Genomic DNA, 21,922 nt, shown 5'->3' with positions numbered 1-21,922 from the left:
TTGTCTCGGCTCCTCGCGCTGGTCGATTGCGTTGTCGGATACGGTGTTTCGTATTCGATGCTTGAATCGCGTGAGAAAAGAAACGTGAAGTTTGAAATTGGAGGTCTTCCATATTTTAATGTATAGGGTGTTCGAGATGGAGCAGGCTATTTAAATATCTCCTCTGTTTTTGATAACACGAAAATTTAAAAAGCTAGACAAAATGATTCTGCAGAAAAAATTGTTCTTCTATGATACTTTTTTTTTTCAAATTATTCTAATTATGCCATGAACGATTTTTGTGTTATTAGAAACAGGGGAAATATTTAGGTTGGAGACCCTGTATACATAAAAGATTGAAGTAAAATGGCAGTAGAAATTGGTGATCTAATTAATGCAGTAGATTGCAAAAATTTGGGATCACTTGCTAATATGTAGGTACTTATTCTACTACCTCTGGCAAGTAATTTCTATTAAACGCAACAGACTGCAATTATTTCACAATATCGTTAAATAGACTAATTATAGATTTAAGACTAATATAATTATAGAATTAAGATTAATTTTAGTGTATTTTTTATATTAAATTAATACATGTGACTACTGCTACTAAAATTTATGCTTAATGAATACATTTTGAATTTTCTTTATTATTTTTGTAGAATTCAGCACTTTTTATTTGATATGGAAAGAATAAATAGAGGAGATGAATAATTACTCTCATTGGAATAAGAAATAGATTCATTTGAAAGTGGGGATATATGCAAATGAATTCATAATGGTATACAAGACTAATATAATACGGTTGAAAATAGTTATCTATCCTCATGAATATCTATGCAGAGAAACGGTGATCTATGGTTCGTCATGTGAAAAGTTAATCCAGTATTTCAAATGTTTCTGTAGTTCTCGAAGAAACTCGAATTTTATTCAAATTCATTCTAATTAGTCGAATTTAACTCTGATTTCGAGATGTCTGACTTTTACTCCAATCTAATTAGATTTCATCCTTATTTAGCATTTGATATCGTTGTGTATTTTAATTAAATACAACCTGACTTATTTTCTTAAGTCTTTAAATACCATTCAATTCAAACTACAAACACATCTCAAATATTATAGATAAATATAAGTAGATTATGACCCTCAAATATTATACATGAATCTTTCCAATTTAATAAAATTCGTACAGGACAAAACCACAGACAAATAATTAGGGAGTATTGTCACATTATTAAATACTAATACTATTTAAGGATTAATTGGAATAAAATAATTGTAAAATCTACATTATCGAGAAGGCTCTAATCGAAGGACTTAGCCCTATGCAAATGTTAATATCCACAACTGTGCTACAATAGAGGACAATTTTGTCCTCAAATCGTATGTTTGGCGCTGTGTTTGCAAACCGATCCTTCAATAATAAACGATCACCTCTGTCTGTGTCTTCTCGCATTCCTTCTTCTCTATCTTTCGTTCGTCCTCATTATATGTATATTCATGCTCTGCGTGGGCCCTTCGTGGCTGGCTCTGCGTGGGCGATTGCATACACACGCGTGCAGCCGAGCACACACGATAAACTGACGTTCTACCGCGAATCAACGTCGACCCGTTTCATTTCGTTTTCAATAAACTTTAACGATCAAAGGACAGTGTTATCAAGAGTGTATTAATTACCAATTGCACTGATAAGCGCTTTGGACTGTGGGAGAACGCGTGATTCTTATTTCGTTCATTCATTTAAGGTGCTGCTGTGGTACCTTAGTACCTTCTTATGAAAATAAATTAGTAATTTTTGAGAAACGCAGGGAAAAGTTTCCCTTAGAGAGATTTGGAACTATTACAAGTGAATTTTAATGGAGTAATGTGTTTAATTACTGTAAGTTCGCGAGTCGACAGAAGAAAAGAGATTGTAGAATGTAATAGGCACTGTTTTGTCAGAGCTGAGAGTGAGAGGAAATAGAATAGCTTTGAGGTTTTTAAAGAAAATATTTAATTTAGTAAATCAATACTATCTGAATAAAATATTCGATGAATAAAAACTAGGAACTCGCTTGGTTAATTATCTGAGATAAATATTTATTTAGAATGACTTGAACATTGTCGGACTCCGTTTCGCGATATTCTAAACATCATGGAAAATTTTTCAACAAAGTTGTAATTATTTCTTTGAACTAATTCAAGAAAAGATTCTAATTTGGGGATTTTACAAAATTTACATTTACAAATTTGTTTACTATAATATTGACTTATTTTAATTTCAAGCTCTTGAATCTAAAATAAAATAAAATTAATCAAGAAGAAAAGTAAAACACTTTAAAAACAACTACCAGAATGATGAATCACTCCATGCAATCGAGTGTTATCTTCCAGATATCAACAAATAAGTATTTATCTAATTTATAATTACCTCGAAATGAGAACAGTCAAATCCCTTCACAATAAAACACCGAAATTTCAAATAAATAATTTAAGCAAAAAGAATATTTGACATCAGACGATCTACATTTTCCAAATTATTTTCATAGAGATTCATTTGAAACGTTATCTCACGGTCATATCCTTGCGCAAACGTTCGTGCAAATAATTCCACGAAATATTCCTGGCATATGTAAATGCCGAGTTTCGTGCCTTTTATTTGGTAAAGCCTAACCGAACGTGCTCATTTCCTCTCTCTCTCGATATTACATACGACTATTGAGAAACAGAGTTGCCATTAAGATACAACACCAGGGCAGAGATAAAACAGAACTTCCTTAATTACGAAAGAGAACGTCTCTTTACCTCGTTGGAAACGACCGATAAGGGCCTCGGTGTGCCAGGCCAGCTTCTGGACAACGAACGACCTTTTCTCTTCCTCACGATGACCCGAGGTCGTCCGGTCCGATTCATGTGTTTCAACATCCTCGTGAATCAGAATTCTTCACGCGTCTCTGGTCGTTGATCCGCTGTTGTCCACTTTCATCACGACACACTCTCAGAAACACCCTTTCTTTCCGTCTCCCATTCTGGATCACTATCCCAGCTTAAGACACGAGCAACACCACTCACTGGGACTCCAATTTCGAGCCCAAAGGAGATTTCTCGAATATCGATACGTACTAGAATCACTTCGACGACGGTATCCCAGTTGCACGATCACAATTTCTCATCTGTTCCCTTTTCACTGCTTAAACAGAACTGTGGTCGTTCGAGGACTGTTCGACTGCACTGAGCTGCCTTTTCACGTGCTCTTGTGGGCTCTATGGATTAAGTATCTATGTGGCTGCGAGGCAAAACGATATCAGTCAGAAATGAGTCTTTTGGAAGGCACACTAATTAACTCTGGGTTTCGTGAGGATTTCGATTTTATAGCCGAAGCAATTTTTTTACAAATGCTACTGACTCAGAATAATGAAATTATTCTAAAGCTATTTTGATGAACTTTAAATTATTGGTCAAGAATTCAGTATCTCAGGAACGAAACTAATCGCTTCTTGAATAATTCATTAAACTATGTTACTTTTACTTGAAGTTAAATTTTGAAATGTATTATTTATTCTATAGTCATTTGTCTGGTTTTTCTTTCATAGAGTTAATCAGTTTGGCATTTGAGTGACCCATATTGACATCCAAAGTTCTGAAGCTTCAATTTAATCCCTCATAAAAAATACAAATCTCAAACTTCAAATACCCCAGAGACTCAGACTTTCATTAACACTTCAATATTCCCACGACCTATGACCCACACGCTGGTCAGGTCAACACAAAACCAATTCTCGAAAACACTTTCATAATATTCTCATTAAATGTCTGCCAAAGAATAGATACACTCTAATACCCCAGGAAATAGGTACACTGCTCCAAAAAACAGGTACACTCTACAGCCATTCCTCACTCGAAATATTCAACCACTCTGCGAGTCTCACTTTCCTAACTCTACGACCGAATAAGTCCACTGTCGCTGAGCTACAAAGATATCACGCCATAAACTCACATTTCCCCTGAATGTGACTTATAGAATTTTGCTCCACAGCCAACAGTGACTAGCTCTTGCTTCCTAAACATCCTGCGAGTCCGAGGAACGAGACACGTCAGAGGCAAAAGTTGGCGAGAGATGCATACCGAGCACTGTCGCCCCGCTTAAAATGGCACGCTTCGAGTGTCACTGATAAGTCACCGACACACAATCCGATCGACGGCGAAACGTTTCTATGGACTGGTCGCGTATCAAGGTCGAAGTATCTTTGGACTTTCCCTGAAAGGAAGGCGCGAAACCGTGGCTGCCTTGACTAACAGGCCTGCCGCTGCCGTCTCGAGCACGTCGCGGGTCACGATAAACTGAATCGTCCACGATTCTTGAGGGCCAAAGAGTGACTCGACCCGCTTGTCACGTGACTACGCACGCACTGACGTAGGGGAACGTTACGACGCCTCGCTGTCAGATTGTACGAGACAGAAGCGAAACGGAACATGCCTGCGATAGTGCTATCGTCGACCAATGGGATGTTTTATGAGCGACGCGTGCTGGGGAGAGGAAATTTGCTATTTGCTGGCGAACGGGAAATTTAAATTTGCCGCGGCTTGGGAAGGATTGGGGAGATCTACTGAAACTCAAATCGAGGGAAACTCGAGGGGCGTTTTTTCCTTTCATTTCTGAAATTATTAATATTGAAATGTGATCTATGTACAATAGAAGTCAAAATTACTCTTATGATTATTTTTTTATATACCTATATATTAATTTTTAGAAATGCTGTTTTTGTCTGTTGGACGTATCATTCGGGCTCAGTAATACACACACAAAATTCTGTTTAATTTCCGCTTAAATCGTCTGTGAATTGAATGTCGTAATTTTTTTAATCTTTCTCTTGGAGCTTTAGATAAAGTTAATTCCTTAATATGAGGAAATAATTCGGAGAATCGTATGTTTGTAAAAGTGGAAATTGAAGAAAGTTAAGAGAAACATGGGTATATAAATAAGAATATAAATAAATCGAGACTGTTTGCCAAAGTGATACTCAAAACCTGACAAATTCCTAAAAAATTCATAAAAAATAGAAAACTTCAATTTTCAATTGGGAAAACAAGGAAAGATATATATACACGAGGCAAAAAACCGTTCGTCTGCATCGAGCCTAAATAAAAATGCACAGAAGCGTTAAACAGAAAAATTAGGTCTCAACCTACTCATGCACCTGACGCAGTGCTAGCTTTAACTACAGTGCACCATACAATGGGGTCATTCATGCCTGACTGATTTCTCCCTCCTTCGTTTTTGTATTTCTTAAAATAATAAATGATTTAAAAAGTCTGAAATAACGGTTTTACTTCTCTTCATATTTTCTCTCATAAAATCCAGTTATGTACAAAAGAAGAAATCAATAAAAATGCAACTTTATTCTCTGATTGCCCAATTACGAATGCGACAACCGAGATGAAATACAAGTATTTACACACTTCTTTTATTTATAATAATGACCACGTTATGTAAAAAAAGCCTGTCAAGAGAGAGGCTACTTTTTGCAAGAAAGTTTTAACTACATGGACTACGAACACAACAAAAATTCCTAAACGAGAAAGAAACTTCACTGTAGCGTACAGTTTCAGTGAAAGTAGACAGAAAGAGGCAGTGAGGCCGGAATATTAAAACGAAAAATTATGTCACACCTCGTCTATGCACCCCTAACATCGCTGGCTCGAAAAGTATTAAAAATGGAGCGTTAAGAAATAAAAGGAAGACTGTGTCGCAATTTATACAGCCTGTTCCCAAACGTGTTATTACAAAATTCAGACTGCATGTGACTTTTACGAGAACGTTGGGGACCGTGACGCATGGTCAAACACGTGTCGTAGAAAGCGACGCCAGACTATGTATTTGGGGAAAACTTCGGCGCTTGGTCGAAACCAGGCGGTCCACTTGCGAAGGTCCGACCTCCTCTTGAGAATTTCGGGACGATTTCTATACGATGCTGCTTCAGGTGGTCCACGAAAGAAAACGTGCGTGGTTGACAGGCATGGAAAGCAAATGGAGAGACCTGCAGTGGAAAATGACACCACTGGAGACGCTGAGGAATATGAGACAGTCTTCAGTACAGAGCACCCAAGAAACTAAGAAATTAATAATTCTATTTGACTTACTGTGAGATTAATCTAATACTCACAGTCAGGTTAACAAAAGAGAAAAAGATTCCAAATAATTTAATTATCATGATGTATAAATCAAAATATGTGTTATGGTGTAAAAAAGTTCTTCCACAATTTGACCCTCTAATAGACATAATTTAATAGACACACTTTGATTAATTGAAAAATTTTGACTTCACAAGAAATTGTTAAGTTTTGAGGTACAGACACAGGAAACTAAATCAGATAACTATGCATCAGGGATTACTACAAGGAACAGCTCAAACGCTAATCCTTAACCTGCCATTACATAATAAAGCGTACTGATGATGCATCAGCATTACGCTAATGAAGGTAAGCCGCTTTAAAGGAATCTGGGCTCGTTATGTATAACAAATAACCGCAGCTGGTATTACGATGCACATGTATTTTCAGACGAAAATCCTGGGGCAGCAAAATAAATCAGAACTGCAGTGTCTCGCGAGGAATACGTCTGTTACAGAAAATGTAATAATGAGAATGAACATGATTGTGTTAGGTACATAATCTTTCAAGGTACTATAAAATTCAAGGATGAAACTTCATTTCTAAAAACATTATCAGATTAGAATTAATTAATCCAAATTTGTTTCTAAACATCATCAATTTTCCTAGAAAACTTATCCAATTTTTCCACTCATTTTCAGACAATGAATCCCTTTCACTCAGACCTAAAATAAGTCCTTCATAATCAACCTCTTAGAACACACTCAAGCTACTAGCCATAAGTTTGGAATCACTTTCTTCCTGAGCAGAAATAAAGACTGTCTTGTAAAACACTCAATTTAACAAATCGCCTTAAAGATGCATTATCATACACTATGATCTCCAACTACAATTAGGATAAAAGATTCCAAACAGACCATCATCAGCAACTACCATCATTTCACAAAATGAAGTAACCTATCTAACGTTGCCACCACGAAATCACAGCAAACATCCCCAGTTGCTCGAGAGAAAACACCACTCTCCTCTGCAGTATCGCAAATTAACCCACCGACGCGATTCCCCGTGGAGCAAACTCGCCGAAATCGACCAGAACCGTCGAGAGTGAAGAATTCGAGGAAACCTTTACGAGATGATAAAAAAGCACGTCCAGGGGGTAGGAATTCTCCAGTGGCACGAGTGGCCAACCGTACGAGTGGCCCTCCTGAAAAATTCCCTTGAAATATTTACACGGCAGTCTTGAGTGGTTGGTGCTCCCGGAGAATTATTAAGATGAATAACAGCGCTGGGTCAGGGCGAAGGGGGAGCAGATGAGAAAGAGTGGCCAGGAGGAGGGAAAATCTAGTGACGGATGCAGCCGCGTAAACTGTCTCCTGGGGCTGCATTACCAGGATTTGTACGGTCGCTACACGGATGTACGAGCTAAAAATTTCCTACGGTCAGACCTCCTCTGCGGCCGAGGGCAGGGAGCAGAGGGTTCGTCGTCGCGGAGCACGCATATTCATACGCGTTTCTCGGCGCCTGTCTACTTTATTTTCGGTTCTTCCCGCGGTCCCTCGTCTCGACACCATTGGCGTCACGGGAGCAACCGAAAAACTTGTGGCAAGAAACAACCGTGAAATTCCTCTCTCTCGGCAGCGCTATGCTACGACCAGACCCGCAACGTTCTCTTTCGGTTCTGCTCGAGTGAAAATCTAACTGCAACTCGAGCACTGTTGTTGTTACGTCAATCGACGTCAACTAGGGTACAGGGGAACCACGTTTGGGGGACGAAATTTTAATAGTGCCTGATTAACTGGGTGGGCAGCTCAGCTCCAGTTATATGATGTATGGAGAAATAACTTGAATGGATTTATAGGAGCAATTAAATGATTCGTATGAGCAGAATTAATCTTTAAGTACTAGGGTATGGTGACTAATGTTCTTTACCAAGAGGGATCCTATGAGATCACATTAGGATATTATTTATTTATAATTAGTTTTATTGCTTCTTTATTTTAATATTAATCTTACTGATTGTAACACAAGTACAACGTAAGATTATTTGTTAATTCAGGTTTGCAAGATTTATCTTTCTTCTCTTTCCTTTGTTATTTTTGTATTTAAATAAATGAACAAAGTAAAATAACTTGAGTACAGTAATATTAAGTTAGACACTATAAGACAAGAAAAGAAATGTCTGCAAATATGACATTTCATATTTGAGGATATGGAGTCGCCATGGAACACCCCTTGGTATGCTAAGGGTTAACAATTAAAATCTTTAAATAAGTAATTAATTTGTTTCACGATTATTTTTCTATTATACTTTCGATATTTTTACTATTCACATTTTTTCATACTGTTCCAAAACATATATTGATATTCAAATGAAATTAAAACTACAAATTACTCGGTCCATAAATTGTCTAAAATTTCATCTTTCTTACAATTGAAGTAAATAAAGAATTCATTATGCATTTCACAAATTCCTGGTCTTGCAAATTAATTTACCAATTCCTCAGGCTTGCAACACTATTGGATTGTTTGATAGGACTATTATCGTTGCAAATTCAATTACTGCTACGGCTAAATGGTTAACCAGCTAAGGACTGGTTCAGCCTAGTTTGACTGAGTGTCTTCTGAGGGATAGAGTTTCCTGAGATCCTTTGGAATAATCTGTTCTACTCAATCTACCCTAATGCAATAGGACTGTCAGTTGAATACAGTTTAGACGAGGCAAAGGTTCGTTTGTGGATTCAAGACTATTTTATTGTGCTCTGCGTATCTTGTTTATGTGATAATGAAACAAGGGATGAATAGAATCTATAAATAAGAGAAATTTCACAGATATAATGGTTTACCAGCTGATAACAGGGAATGAAATTAGTTGAACAAAAAGTATTATTGAAATGATTTAAAGAAAAAAATAGAGACTAATAATTTTGGATTTGAGATTTTGTTTTAATAGATGGTAATCTTTTATATAACAAGATTTTTTATATTCTTATTAAAGAATTTTGTGTTAGTATTCCTAAAAGGGTTGGTGTCTTAATCTTTCAATCGTTCAACTCATAGCTCGAAAATATTAAAATTCATTTGAAATTCAGTTTCAGAATTATTTCCTATAAAGATCGAATATAAAGTATATTAATTGCCCTGGGCTAAGCCAAGCTGAAAATACAGTGTGTATTAAAAGAAAAATTCAATTGAAAGTACAAATAACGCTAATTAATTTTATCTATTTAAATAGCACCATTTACCTATCTAAATAGCTTCTACGCGAGAAGTAATTGTTTTGGATGTGTGAATTTACATCATCCGTAATCAAAGAATATAGAAACCGACAAGTTCATATCAACGAGTTGCTGAGATAACTGCAACTGATTAAATAGATAATGTGGGCACACATAACGAACGCTGTCAAGGAAACACAAAATACTCCACGAATTATCACTAATCAGATCACAGCGTTCGAAACCAAAAAATTATTCCCCCAACTTCTTCCTTTCACAAAGAATACCATGGTTCCAATATTCTCAGAAAATATGTACGTGTCCACGCAAAAGACAGCTCAGCCCAAGGAGAAATAGAGACTGGATAATCCAACCATTCGAGGAACAAATCCCCTGACCCGTGGGGTCAAGCCTGATCTAGTGAATGGATATTCCAAGAAATAGAACCTTTCGAAGGCTCTATCCTTTCAGCTCGTTCACCATACTGACATCAACGAAATTTCCTATAGCAACGTCCACTGATTTCCATTCGACGACCTCGCACAATCCACTTATTAAAGAAACAATTTTCAAGCACATTTCGCAACATAGCCTGAGAGAATGTTTTAGAACACACTTGCTATTCACCATAAGCTCTTCACTATTTTTACTTTTCTCGTTAGAAGCACTCTAATTCTCTTTTGCTTCCTCCACTGATGGAAGAGCCAGGAGTCATTGACACGCAAAGATAGCGTTAGAAACGTGTTTCGTACACTTCTGAGCCCAGTGATGGCAGCGAATATATTATGAGAGGACACTGCGAAATGGAACAGTCGGAACAGACCTCGACGAGTCGAAAATTAAGGACAGTTGATTGTATGCCCGACGCGGTTCCGTCCAAGCGGATTGAGAGACGAAACGCGACTGGTGCCGCTTGTCCGGCACAAGACTGATAAGCTATCTTCTCCACGGATGTGAATTTTTCTTCCTTTCTTCTTCTGTCCCGTGTCCCATGTGCTGGCTAGAGCTGGGACTATTCGAGTCACTCAATACTTGGATATTTTATAAGTGCTCGAGCGTTACGAATGAACTTCGAATAGTCGAGTATTTAAATGCTATCATTAATTATCTGAATATTGAAATATAAATAGTTAAAGAATATTACTACTAGTCATTTGAATATCTGAATGCTAGAATATTACTATCACTGGACTATCAGAATATTATTATTACTTGAATATCTGGATATTAGAGTATTCTTATTGTTCATACTCTAACTAAATATTAGAATATTATTATCACTTGAATACTTGAGTATTAGAAAATTTTTATTACTCAAACTGGCGATATTCCTAAATCGTCAAACGATTTAATTACTAAAGTTCAAATATTTGAATACATACATAGAAATTAGACAAGTATGCCCAGTCCTAGTGCAAATAGGACTGAGAGACGTTTCCTGTAATCTCTCCCATGCAGACTGAGCCGAGTGTCAACCGCAATGAGATCCAAACCGACTTGAAGTACCATCCCCTCAGTGGCTGGCGAACACCTCCACCGAGGAAAAAGTTCCTCCTTCGAATTCGATTTCAGCGAGCTCGAAAGTCGGAACAGTGACGTTCCATTTGCGGTAACTCGCTACACGGATGGCTCGTGGGTGTTCCGCATTTTGAGGAGACTCTCTCGACTGTGGTTGTTGCGAAGAACTTGAAAAGCTGCGACTAGTGATTTATTAACAATTTTTTGCGGAAATTGTGACTTGATCTACGAATATTTTTGAGGACTGAAATCTCTGTAATACACTGAAAGATTGTTTTATATTTCTTTAGATTATTTTTTTTATAATATTTTTTAATGTACTCATCTATTTATTTTGTTGATTATTATTTCTGTGATACTAAATATGTCAGTTGTTATTGAAAATGAATATTGTAATATTGTATTATTTCAGTCATATTGGCTGTTGTGGTTTATGTAACACGAAATTATGTCAGTTATTAGTGAAAATAGTAGTGGCGATGTTTTCACCATTAGGTAATACATTTCATTGGTAATTATTCTACTATTCCAGACATTTCCGAGACTATCATAATCGTGAATGTTACCTGTAATTGTACTTAAATAAATTTAACAGGTTCTAGAACTGTTTTATGTATCTTTAATACAGTTAATAATAATTTTAATTCCTACTCTCCAATTCTACTCTTAATCCTCCTCAATCTTTATCATTAATACACTAAATAACCAAAATCCTAAATACCAGAAAATCTACATAAAAGAGTCCATCATACATTCAAAATCCACTGTGTCTCTAAACTTTCTAAGACTCAAAGCCAGCTTATTTCCCCACACTCACTTTTTGATCTCGTGCTCCGAATAAAATCGCTCCAAAAATTATCAAATTCTGTTCTCATCAATCCTGCACTCTCAATCTATCACTCAAAAGAAATTGAGAACTGCTATCGATTTGAGTTTCAGTACCACTCTGTATCTGTATCTGCCCTACCTATTCCCAAGTAACTTCAGCCATTAAATACATCACAAATTTCCCCGTTTCTCATAGACAATTCTGTGCTTGTAAGACAATATAACCCAAGTCACATATTTTCGTTTCCAAGATTGTGGCGTCCAAAGTTTTCAAATTTAATCCTTTCACTGCTGTATACTTTTGACGAATGGGTTGCATATGCACGGAATACTTTATTATCCTGGTCTGTATACACGTCCATAGCACTCGTATTGGCCAATTCATGAAACGGTGAATTCATCAAAAAATTCTCTCAGTTCCCTCTATTTTTTCTCAAAATATAAATCCTGTATTTTAGATCTCTATGAACTTGTGTCATCCTGAACCCTTATTTTCAAATGAAAAAATTCTCTCAGACCCCTTTCTTCTTCCTTAAAATATAAACTTCTATATTTCAGATTTCAATCAATACTCTTCAATGAACTCGTGTTATCCTGAATCCTGATTTCCAAGTAAAAACTTCTCTCAGACCCTTTTCTTCTTTCTTCAAATATCAAATTCTATATATTAGATTTCAACCAATACTCTTCAATGAACTCGTGTTATCCTGAATCCTGATTTCCAAACAAAAACTTCTCTCAGACCCTTTTCTTCTTTCTTCAAATATAAAATTCTATATATTAAATTTCAGCTGATACTGTTCAAAAATTCTCAGTCCCCTTTCTTCCTTCTGAAAACATAAATTTTCAGATCTGAGCCAAGGCCTCAGCTGGGATCTTTCAAAAATGTCACAAAAGTGGCTTCACCTTCCAGCCACAGCGTTGGTCCCACGGTGTCGAGGGGTCAACAGCGTAACGCGCAACGCAACGTTTCGCAATCGCGTTAACGTAACAATAAAAAGAGCGCGTTTAACATTCCGCCGTGACAACGGGAACTCCGTTGAAGCGTACGCTCGACCCAGATCTTTTTCCTCGGCGGCACGGCTCTCTCGATGCACCTGCAGCTTGCAGTTGCACAGAACCTGCCCGCGCGCCGCGACCAATACTATCGCAACACGCTTCACTGATTGCAGATTACATTTTACCTGCTGTACAATACGCATTAAGGATTGCTCGTGCGTTGCATCCCGTCTCGTCTTCCGTCGTCGAACAGCGCGGACTGTGGCTTAAGCCCGATCCACACTTGGGGAATGGACCTCGAACTGCGTGGGAGGGATTTTTTGTGGGATGTCTTGGGTCCAGCGGGCCTTTTTCTGTGGTACTTATGCTTTTTGAGGGGATGTTTTTTTTAAGAAGCGAAGAAGGGAACCATTTGCTGTCAGTATTTGTGTAGTTATTATGGATATTTGGTTGAGATTTTGGTATTATGTACTGTAAAACTTCTTTTTCTGAAGGAAGGTATTAGATATTTTAGGATACCTCATAGAATTGTTTTAAAGAAAAGAGGTTTTCATTAAGAAACTATTCTTGAGTTTGAAGTTACTATAATTTTGGAAATATTGTTTATAAATAATATAGAAATTAAAGGATGCTTAATTTGGTTAAGTTTGACTATTGCAGGTACTACAGTATTTAGTAGAATAGGATGAGCAATTGAAAGAGTGATGATGCTTTGAATCTGTCTATCGATTTTTTTTCCAGATGAATTTTACTCTGAATCTAATGAATAATAAATAATCTTGATTAACACAACTAACAATAAGTTGAAATTAATCTGCTTGCAACTGTATTGCTAAACAAAATATTACAATTTTTTTTTGTACCCCCAGTTACTCCTTACTTGACGTAACATAAGTAAAACTGTCATCTGAAAAATACTCATCACAGAATTTTATAATAGACATTTTCTGGATATTGTTACAACTACTCGAGATTGAATAATTTCAATGGAAATTAAAATGGTTCGCTGTTGCGAGTGAAAGGATAATCTCGTCGAAGTGTATGCAGTTTCTTGTCACTCCTGATCGTAATACTTAATTAAAGGCTTAAAGAACAGCCAGTCAAGAGGAATTTCGTTTTTGCTCAGAAGCTGAACCGGAATAATTCCCTGAATAATTTGGACGAACTTATGATACTCTGAGTTTCTTTATTTTTGTGGGAGAAATAATTCATTAATTAATGGAAAGTCATTTATTGGTCATTAAAAACACGATTTCTCTCGAAAGATAATTTTGATATATCGAATGAATAATTTAAAAAATACCTGGAATCTCTATGGCGTTTGGTTCGGGTTATTCTTTAAATGAATTTGATCATTATTGACACGACTATTCTCTTCGAGATCGAGTACTGCTAACAAAAACGAGTACTTTTCTTTTGCAAAACTAGTTCCTCCAGCAAGAATTTTTTGTTTGGATTTCGAAACTGCCTTTAATATGCGTATTAGACACAAAAGAGAAATCGAAAGTTCCGGTTCTTTTTATACTCTTAAACTTGCATTTCTCGACTAATTGTTAATTATTTGATCTCTCAATACAAAATATGTACCTATAAAACTATAAAACTTTTTTCACTTTTCTAATTATGGAGCAAACATTAATAACATTAATACACAAAAAGATTTAGCATTTAAGTACGAGAGCTTATAGTTCAGTATTCAGTGTACTTTTTAGTTTTTAACCATAGTAATCAGATTCAACATTACTCTTCGTATTTTCTCGTAATTCTTTTATCATGATGTCAGATGTGGATTAAAGTTCGCCTTTTGTCTCGATGATCACTGTTTACCTTCTTCGTAACAATGATTCATGAACCGTCAATGAGGATTTTTTTATCTCCAGTATTTTTAATCCACAGAAGAAACTTTATATGATTATAGATTTGTCCAAAATACCCAAATACTGCACTCCAAGAAGCAATAAAAATTTCCCAAATAATAATTCATACATCTATGCATCTCAAACTTCCATTACTTCTGAAGTGGATCCTGAAACCATGGCCACACTTTACGAAACTCCCTATATTATAATAAATTCGAGAAACACCAGGAATGATAGAGAGTCTTCAAATGGTGATTAAAACAGAAAATTCATATCTCATAAACGAAGACAGATAGGACACGTGTTCACACGACCTTTTTTCATAGTTTTCAGACATACAATTAATTCCTGAAGTCCCACATGTTATGGAACACCCTGTATAGACGCAAAAGTCGATCGTATCGCCTTATTCAACAGTCTACGAAGCTCCTATGTCATTTTAATTGGATTCCAGTGGGCAGAAGACAACAGGCTGACTTTCCGCGAACCGCGGGAGTTCAAAGAGCGCGACGAGTATATAAACGACGCGAAGTCGGGCGCGCGGTTCAAAAGAACTAGCGGAAGGCATTTCTATGTGTCTGCGCGCTTTCGCGGGGAGACCGAGGATCGGCGAAAGGAAGTGGAGGATGTGTCGAGGGGCCTTGGGTTTGAATGGTTAGGTTTTAGCGCCGGAAGTTAATCGTCTTGGAACGTGAGTTTAAAAAGAAAGGGAAATAGGACACCCTCGGGCTGCTCTGATTCAGCGTAAGTAAACCGGGTCGCAAGTAACGTGGATAGGTATTATAATGAAATTGCCTGGTTGACAATTGAGGTGACAGAGACGATATTGCCTCGTTACGAGCTTGTTGCTGTCTTTAGCACGCTTCGAAATTACTTGGAGAAAATTGGATCTGTGTTTAGGTAATCTTCCTTGCATTTTTGGCGAGGAAGAAGTGAGCTGTTGAGGTCAGAAGAGAATTGATTTCAGAACGTTCTTATTTGATATAATATTGTTGTGGGTGAGTGGAGAGTCTATAGTGAAGAGAAACTGGTGTGCAAATAAATTGAATTTGTTGGAACAGACCTTTAAAGTAATGCAGTGACTAATATGAACTGACAAGTAGCCACAGGGAAACTGGAAAATTAATATGGAGATGAAACATTATTCTAGGATCTAATGGAGTATAAATAAGCTAGTGATATTATTTAGGAGTTGAGTGTAGGTACTAAGATCATTAATTTTAGACTTTTTCATATTGCAGTGACGATTATTTTTGTCATATTAAATCCTGTAACTTATTAATAATGTAAATTTACTATCACAAAATTTCCTAGAATTTAGAAACTGTTCTGACAAATATGAACTTCTCTATGACTAAGATGTATGCATGTATAATATATTCACTCTACATTTCACTCACGAAAAGAAAACTGTAGTTTCATTAAAGATAACAATCACTCTCCATATTTTGAAAGAAGAAAATACACCAAAGAAAGTTGGAGTTCTCAGAAATTATACGTACGAAGAAACAGTTAAGATTTAGATTCAAGTAGCTAATTAATTATGAAATGAAAGGCACATCTTGAAATTCTATATTAATTACATAGAACGCTCTGTACATCAATTCTCTAATAAGTCAACGTGAGGTTAATTAATCCCTTGCTTCACTATTTCACTTAAACTACATGTATATACGTCAAATGTAAATTAAAAAAAAAGGCAAGTTAATCGACTGTGTCCACACATTTCGACACCAACATCAGAAAAAGATGATATTAGTTCTCGTAATTCTACGTGTGATATCTGCTCATGTAAAATCTTGAAAACGAAGAAATATATACATATTTATATGATCTTTTTCCATCTTTAAGAGGTGTAGAATATATTACCAAAGTTTGGCCACCTACTTCTGTAACATCCTGTATAAAATTCAAACTTTGTCAGTGTATTCTATGGACCTAAATAAGAAAAAAATGTTACATGAACATAGGTCACTTAGAGGTTTATTCAAAAGTTATAAAGATCCATGATGTCAAAGACCAACCTCCCCCCTATTTATCTAACAATTGTTTCTTATTTATACTTGCAAAATACACTGTCAAAGTTTAAAATCTGAGACACCCTGTATCATACATATTATGTATATGTAGATATCTATACACTTGTACCTAGCGTTATATTATAGAAGTCTGTGCTCAATTCCTCCCAGCCAGGAGGTCAAAGACCAGCCTTCCCCATGAACAGCCCTGGCCACCGAATTTAAAGGGCAAGAAAAAAGTCCATGGAATACCTTGTCGGTACCCGTATAGACCCAACTACATTTTTGTCTGGCCGACGATGTATTTTAAAACCGTACCCCTTTAACAGTCCTCTCCCTCTCCTCTCCCACCCTTTCATTCCGCCCAGAAGTCGCTCTCTCGCACGTGTTTTCGCGCGCAAAACCTGAGGAGCGGTCTTGTCATTCTCCCAGGGGCCATTAACCATAAGGAACTATGAACCACGGTTGCGTTTAGAGCAGCAGGTCTCTTTGTGCAACCGAGGCACGTTAAATCAACCAAATACGGGGCGCATAATCGATGCGTGACAGCGAACAGAGATCTGCTGTGCGCACCAACCCCCTTTTACTTTCGTCGATTCGCTGCTCGGTAGCTAGACGAAGAATGCTGCTCCTCGCTTTTTAGGCAGAGTGTGCTAATACAGTAGCCTACGAAAATAGGCGTTTCGTTCTTTAATTTTAGAAACCCGCCTCGGCGTTGTTTTTTGACGGCCGATTTCTTTTCACGCTTTAAAGAATTCACCCTGGGGCGACGGACGACTTAAGCCTTTGATGTGGCGAGACGAATCTCTGAGGGCCGATAGATGGCTGTTGCTGGTTCGCTGGGTTGGTTATGATGAGATGAAATGTATACAGGTTGTCACAAAAGTGGATGTATATTGCAGATATTATGAGGAAGTTCACTTCATCTGAAAATCGTAATTTTGATGAAAGTTTGCGTGCATGTGGTGCATAACTGATTATGCGGGGTGAGTCTCGTAACTGTATCAGCTAAATTTTATTGTAACCTATTTGTTGGACAAGAAAATGTCTCAAACCAAAATTATTTAGTATACACAAAAAGATTTAAAAGATTTAAAAGATTATACCCTCGACACTAAACAACTTTCGTTTGAAATGTTTTTTCAGGCAATAAATAGTTAAAAGAAAATTCAAGTGATGTAATTGCGAGACTCGCCCTGTATATGATACAATTTTTTTTAGTGGAATATCACTTTAAAAAAGTGATATCAACCCCTAAAATTTCAGGGCTTTTATGTTTCTTTTTTTTTTTTAAATATGACTCTGTAATAATGCAAAACATAGTAAAAATTTTCAGATACAAAGTGTTTCATTTTTAGTCCTCTATCACTCTGGTGTAAAAAATTCCTGGACATAGTTATATCGAGAACATGAAAAAATGTTGAAATTTTGGGGAATTTCACCTCTTTGAAAGTTATATTTCATGAGTGATCTAATTTGAATGTTAAATTTTCTTGTAGAACCATAAAGTGTTCAAAAAATCCTTTTAGGATAGATAAAAATATAATAACAATTTGAAGCAAATCTTTCTGAATCGCACGAGCTCGATGACAAAATGTCAAACGATATTAAATGTTGTTTCGCAATCGTTAATTAATTACAGCTGGTGACACTGAATTCCTAACGTTGTTACAAACATTTCAACAACCTTCGTACGATGAAAACTCGATAAATGGCATTACTCATGCTTTTGCATAATAATAATAGTTATCGCAAGTGATAGCAAAATGAATTAGTTAGAAGTAATTTTCTGCTTTCCTTAATATGTACATTTAACAGTTTACATTTTCGACGTGAAGATTACAAATAATATACAGAAAATTCGATTGTGATTCATAACGCATGGAAGCTCGTTCGAGTTCGAACCATTTTGAAGCTACTGAAGACCTGAATAAAATTTCTGATAATGTTTGCCAACGAACAATATTGCTTTACATCGCTCGTTACTGAAATAAAGAATTTTCATTAACAAAGGACCAATTTCCTGCACAGTTCAAATTATCTCTTTAATATCAAGGGTCAAACACAATCAACGTGAAAACACTAAACGAAGGAGGCACGAAAATTTGTCCTATGCAAATTTGTATCAGAGAGTGTCTCTTGATCCTGTTATTCAAAATGCGAGCAAAGTGTTAAAGGTCCCAAGTATTTCAAAAAATATAATTGTGTTTGCATTTTCATTAACGAATTTTCAATTTACAAAGGAAGGTTGATGGGATTTTCATTCCACGTGTTTGATTAACTTACAGTATTCAAATTATACTCACTAAATGGGTGCTCCAATCACTAGGTACTCCAAAATAGGTACTCCAATACAGGTGTAAAAATATTTGATCAGTAATACTGATTTTGAACATTCAGCTACAGGATACCTCAAGAAAAACTTGAAAACTGTGTTAGTAGCCTAAATATTATTACAATTATTGAACATTATTTTCCTAAGAAAATTTACTCTTCAAAATTCCTCAAAGTTATAAACAAAAAACATCCTTAAAAAGTTATAAACAAAATTAGAAAATTCCAAAGAAAGAGTTAAGAACAGTATATTACAAGGGTTACTTTGAACTGCTGTAACTTTGCGAAAAAAAATCGCAGCGACTCGATTCTTTTTTTAAAGTAAAGGGGAAGGATCGAGCTATATGCTCCTGCAAGCGACACTCCCGAAAAAAATTCTAGGAAGTCCGTGCATTTCGTCAAATTTTAGTATTTTCAAGACGATAAACATGCCTTCAGATTTAAGGCACTACAGTAGTAGAGTTATACTAAATTTAAAATTGAGGTATACTATCTCACAGTCAAGACTTCAAGCTGTAATCTAAAAAAAAGATCATGATCCTACGACGATTTTTCACTAAGTTATCGTCAGTCAAAGTTAGCCAATTTTTACCCTAAAGTTTCCTACTCCACAATTCTTTTGATCAGTGTATATTCACATAACACTTTCCATTTATCTAAACTCTCAGAACGTACTAACAAAGTTTGGCACCTTAAACCTGGCCACCCTCTATAAATACTAAATAATAATAACAGTATTCAAACACAAAGAATTTCGACAAGTAATAGTTCTCCGAATCCTCAGATCAAAGTGACTCACTTGCCAAGGAACGCCTCACGTTTGCCGACCTACGCCCTGCGTGACACGACCTCTTCGTGAATGGAGTCGTGTCGGCGGGGGCGTAGGATTCCGAGCGCATCGACAGATAAAATCGAATTCCAAGGAAAGATTCGTCGAGGCCTGCGGTCGGCCGAGTCATTGAGTCGACTTTACGCGAGCTTCCTGCATGGGGGCTGCTCATAGTGAATTCTTGCCCGTAAACGCTTACGCACGACGGATGTGGCGGTGTACACTTGACTCGGCTCTTACGTAAATACGCGCTCAACATCCTCTGGCGCAGCACGAGACCGCGCCATTGACGTCTCGAGGATGAACCTTTTCGTAAACGCCGATCCTCATACGGTATTAATTAAGCCAGTGCTCAATGAAGTCACTTGCATTTCTGTAGCTCAGAACCAGATCAGCCCAGGCTCACTTTTTCAAAATTCAGTTTTTCATGAGAGCTTATTGCTTATTTATTTTAGTGGAATAGTAAGAATTTGGTTGCTATGTTACAAATGAAGGAAATTTGATGGTAGAAACTGCTCTACTCGATTATAGAGAAAAGCAGTAGCTATAGAAGATGTTGAACTGTGTTTATTGCATCTTTGGATAATTTTGAACAGTTGTGCCTTATTTTAGCGCAAAATAGCAGTGAAATATTTTTAGTAGATATTGCTTTTCTCTATAGTTGGACAATTGGGGGTTTGAAAGGTACAAGGGGTAAAAAAGACACTAATATTCAAGGTCTGACCATTGACTTTTTCTACTGAAAGCTAGTATTACTGATAGAGTAATTGAATAATTTTAAATACAGAAGATACTCAAGATAGTGTTCATTTGTTGTTTTAAAAGGAAGTCTGAGAGGCTATTTTTACAATAATAAAGAAAGAAGTTTTATAATATTTTTGATGAAAAGAGAAGAAAGGAATGAGAATATCTCTGAGCCATCACTGCAAGGCAGTGTATTGAATAGGTAGAATTTGAAATAAATTTCAATAATTTGTCCAATTACAAATTTACCTAATTTAATAAATTCCTTCTTAAAAGATTAATTAAACAGAAATACCAATGCTACTGTATTAATTTTGCAAAATGGAATTTGTCGACTCATAATTCTAAAAGCATTTCCCTATATCTTCGCAATATATCCATATCAACTTGGAACAAAATTAAATTTTACAAGCAAGCCCAACTGAACCACTGAAATCTCCCAATTTAATAAAGCAATGAAATTTATTATTTATTTATGTTGACATACGTATACTGAGAACAGAAAATTGATTTCATAAATGGAATTCGTGGAACTCTGTAATTACACGAAACATTTTATTAGAGTAACTAAGCTTGTAGCATGGAATCAAATGAAACAGGCTAATGACAGATGCTCCAAAATACTTTTGACAGCTATTATGTTAGGTGAACTTCCAATGTTGCATGGAATTTGACCTACTCCTGAACGCATAATTTACAGAACTGACTGCATTTGTAATGGCGTGCAGCGATAGTTTATCGTAGCCAATAAAGATGTGCACGATTCACGTGCTGCCTTTGACGTAGAACCAGGTACGACTGTTTATGTCCTATCAGAAAAAGTCAGTCAAGAAAATATCAGAGGTAACAGAAGACACGTCACACACTTTGCACGTAGGTCACTACCAGACACGTCACGTTACACGTGCGAGATATTTCCCTCGTACTGACCCACGGTTCCCTTTGCAATCTTCTTGGTCGAGTAAACAACGGATTGCTCTCTAATTAATTGACCCCATGCTGCGTAAGAACTTTGCGTTAACCCGTTCATGCTGGCTGGTCAATCGATAGTGCGTGTATATTTAGTATGTTAATCAATTTTGATTAGATGGATTGAGAGAGATTTAATGAGAACAAAAAGGTGGCTATTGTGAGCACCGATCAATTCTACCTTTTCCTGAGTTCTTTAATTTTGTCATTCACGTATGTGATTAGAGCTTTATTATTTGGAAATATCGAAAATAAATAATCGAATATTGGTCAGTATATTTCAACCTGAATCTCTAAATCACGTAATTATTAACATCGTTTCAGCTTTCCTATCTCTCATTGCATGGTGTTAATTGATTCAATTTCCTAGAATCTTATGAGCTTATGTTCCACTGCTAGTACATTTGTCCTTCAACATTTATGTCATTGATTATAAGAGTGATCTAAGTAAAAAAGAAATCCAAAAAAATTAAATTTATCACTTATTTTACATTACAAAATAAGTAATAATTTCAATTTTTTAAAGCTTCTGACTTGTAG

The 21,922-nt window shown here is 36.2% G+C and overlaps 1 protein-coding gene across 9 annotated transcripts in view; it reads right to left on the bottom strand.

Moving 5' to 3' along the window:
• Positions 1 to 21,922, bottom strand: part of LOC143182093 (rap guanine nucleotide exchange factor 2) — a 143,080-nt gene that overhangs the window by 22,821 nt on the left and 98,337 nt on the right. The window contains exon 1 of one of the 9 annotated variants that reach the window (XM_076382841.1): positions 2,764 to 2,932. The exons of the other annotated variants lie outside the window; for them this stretch is intronic. Coding sequence (XP_076238956.1) covers positions 2,764 to 2,883 — 120 coding nt within the window. The 5' untranslated portion in view covers positions 2,884 to 2,932. Of the gene's footprint in view, positions 1 to 2,763; positions 2,933 to 21,922 lie in introns of those variants that run through there. 9 annotated transcript variants of the gene reach the window in all.

Source organism: Calliopsis andreniformis, chromosome 8, assembly GCF_051401765.1.
Source record: "Calliopsis andreniformis isolate RMS-2024a chromosome 8, iyCalAndr_principal, whole genome shotgun sequence".
Taxonomy (NCBI): Eukaryota; Metazoa; Arthropoda; class Insecta; order Hymenoptera; family Andrenidae; genus Calliopsis; species Calliopsis andreniformis.
The sequence above is the reverse complement of the archived record's forward strand: the minus strand, read 5'-3'. Positions and strand labels throughout refer to the sequence as shown.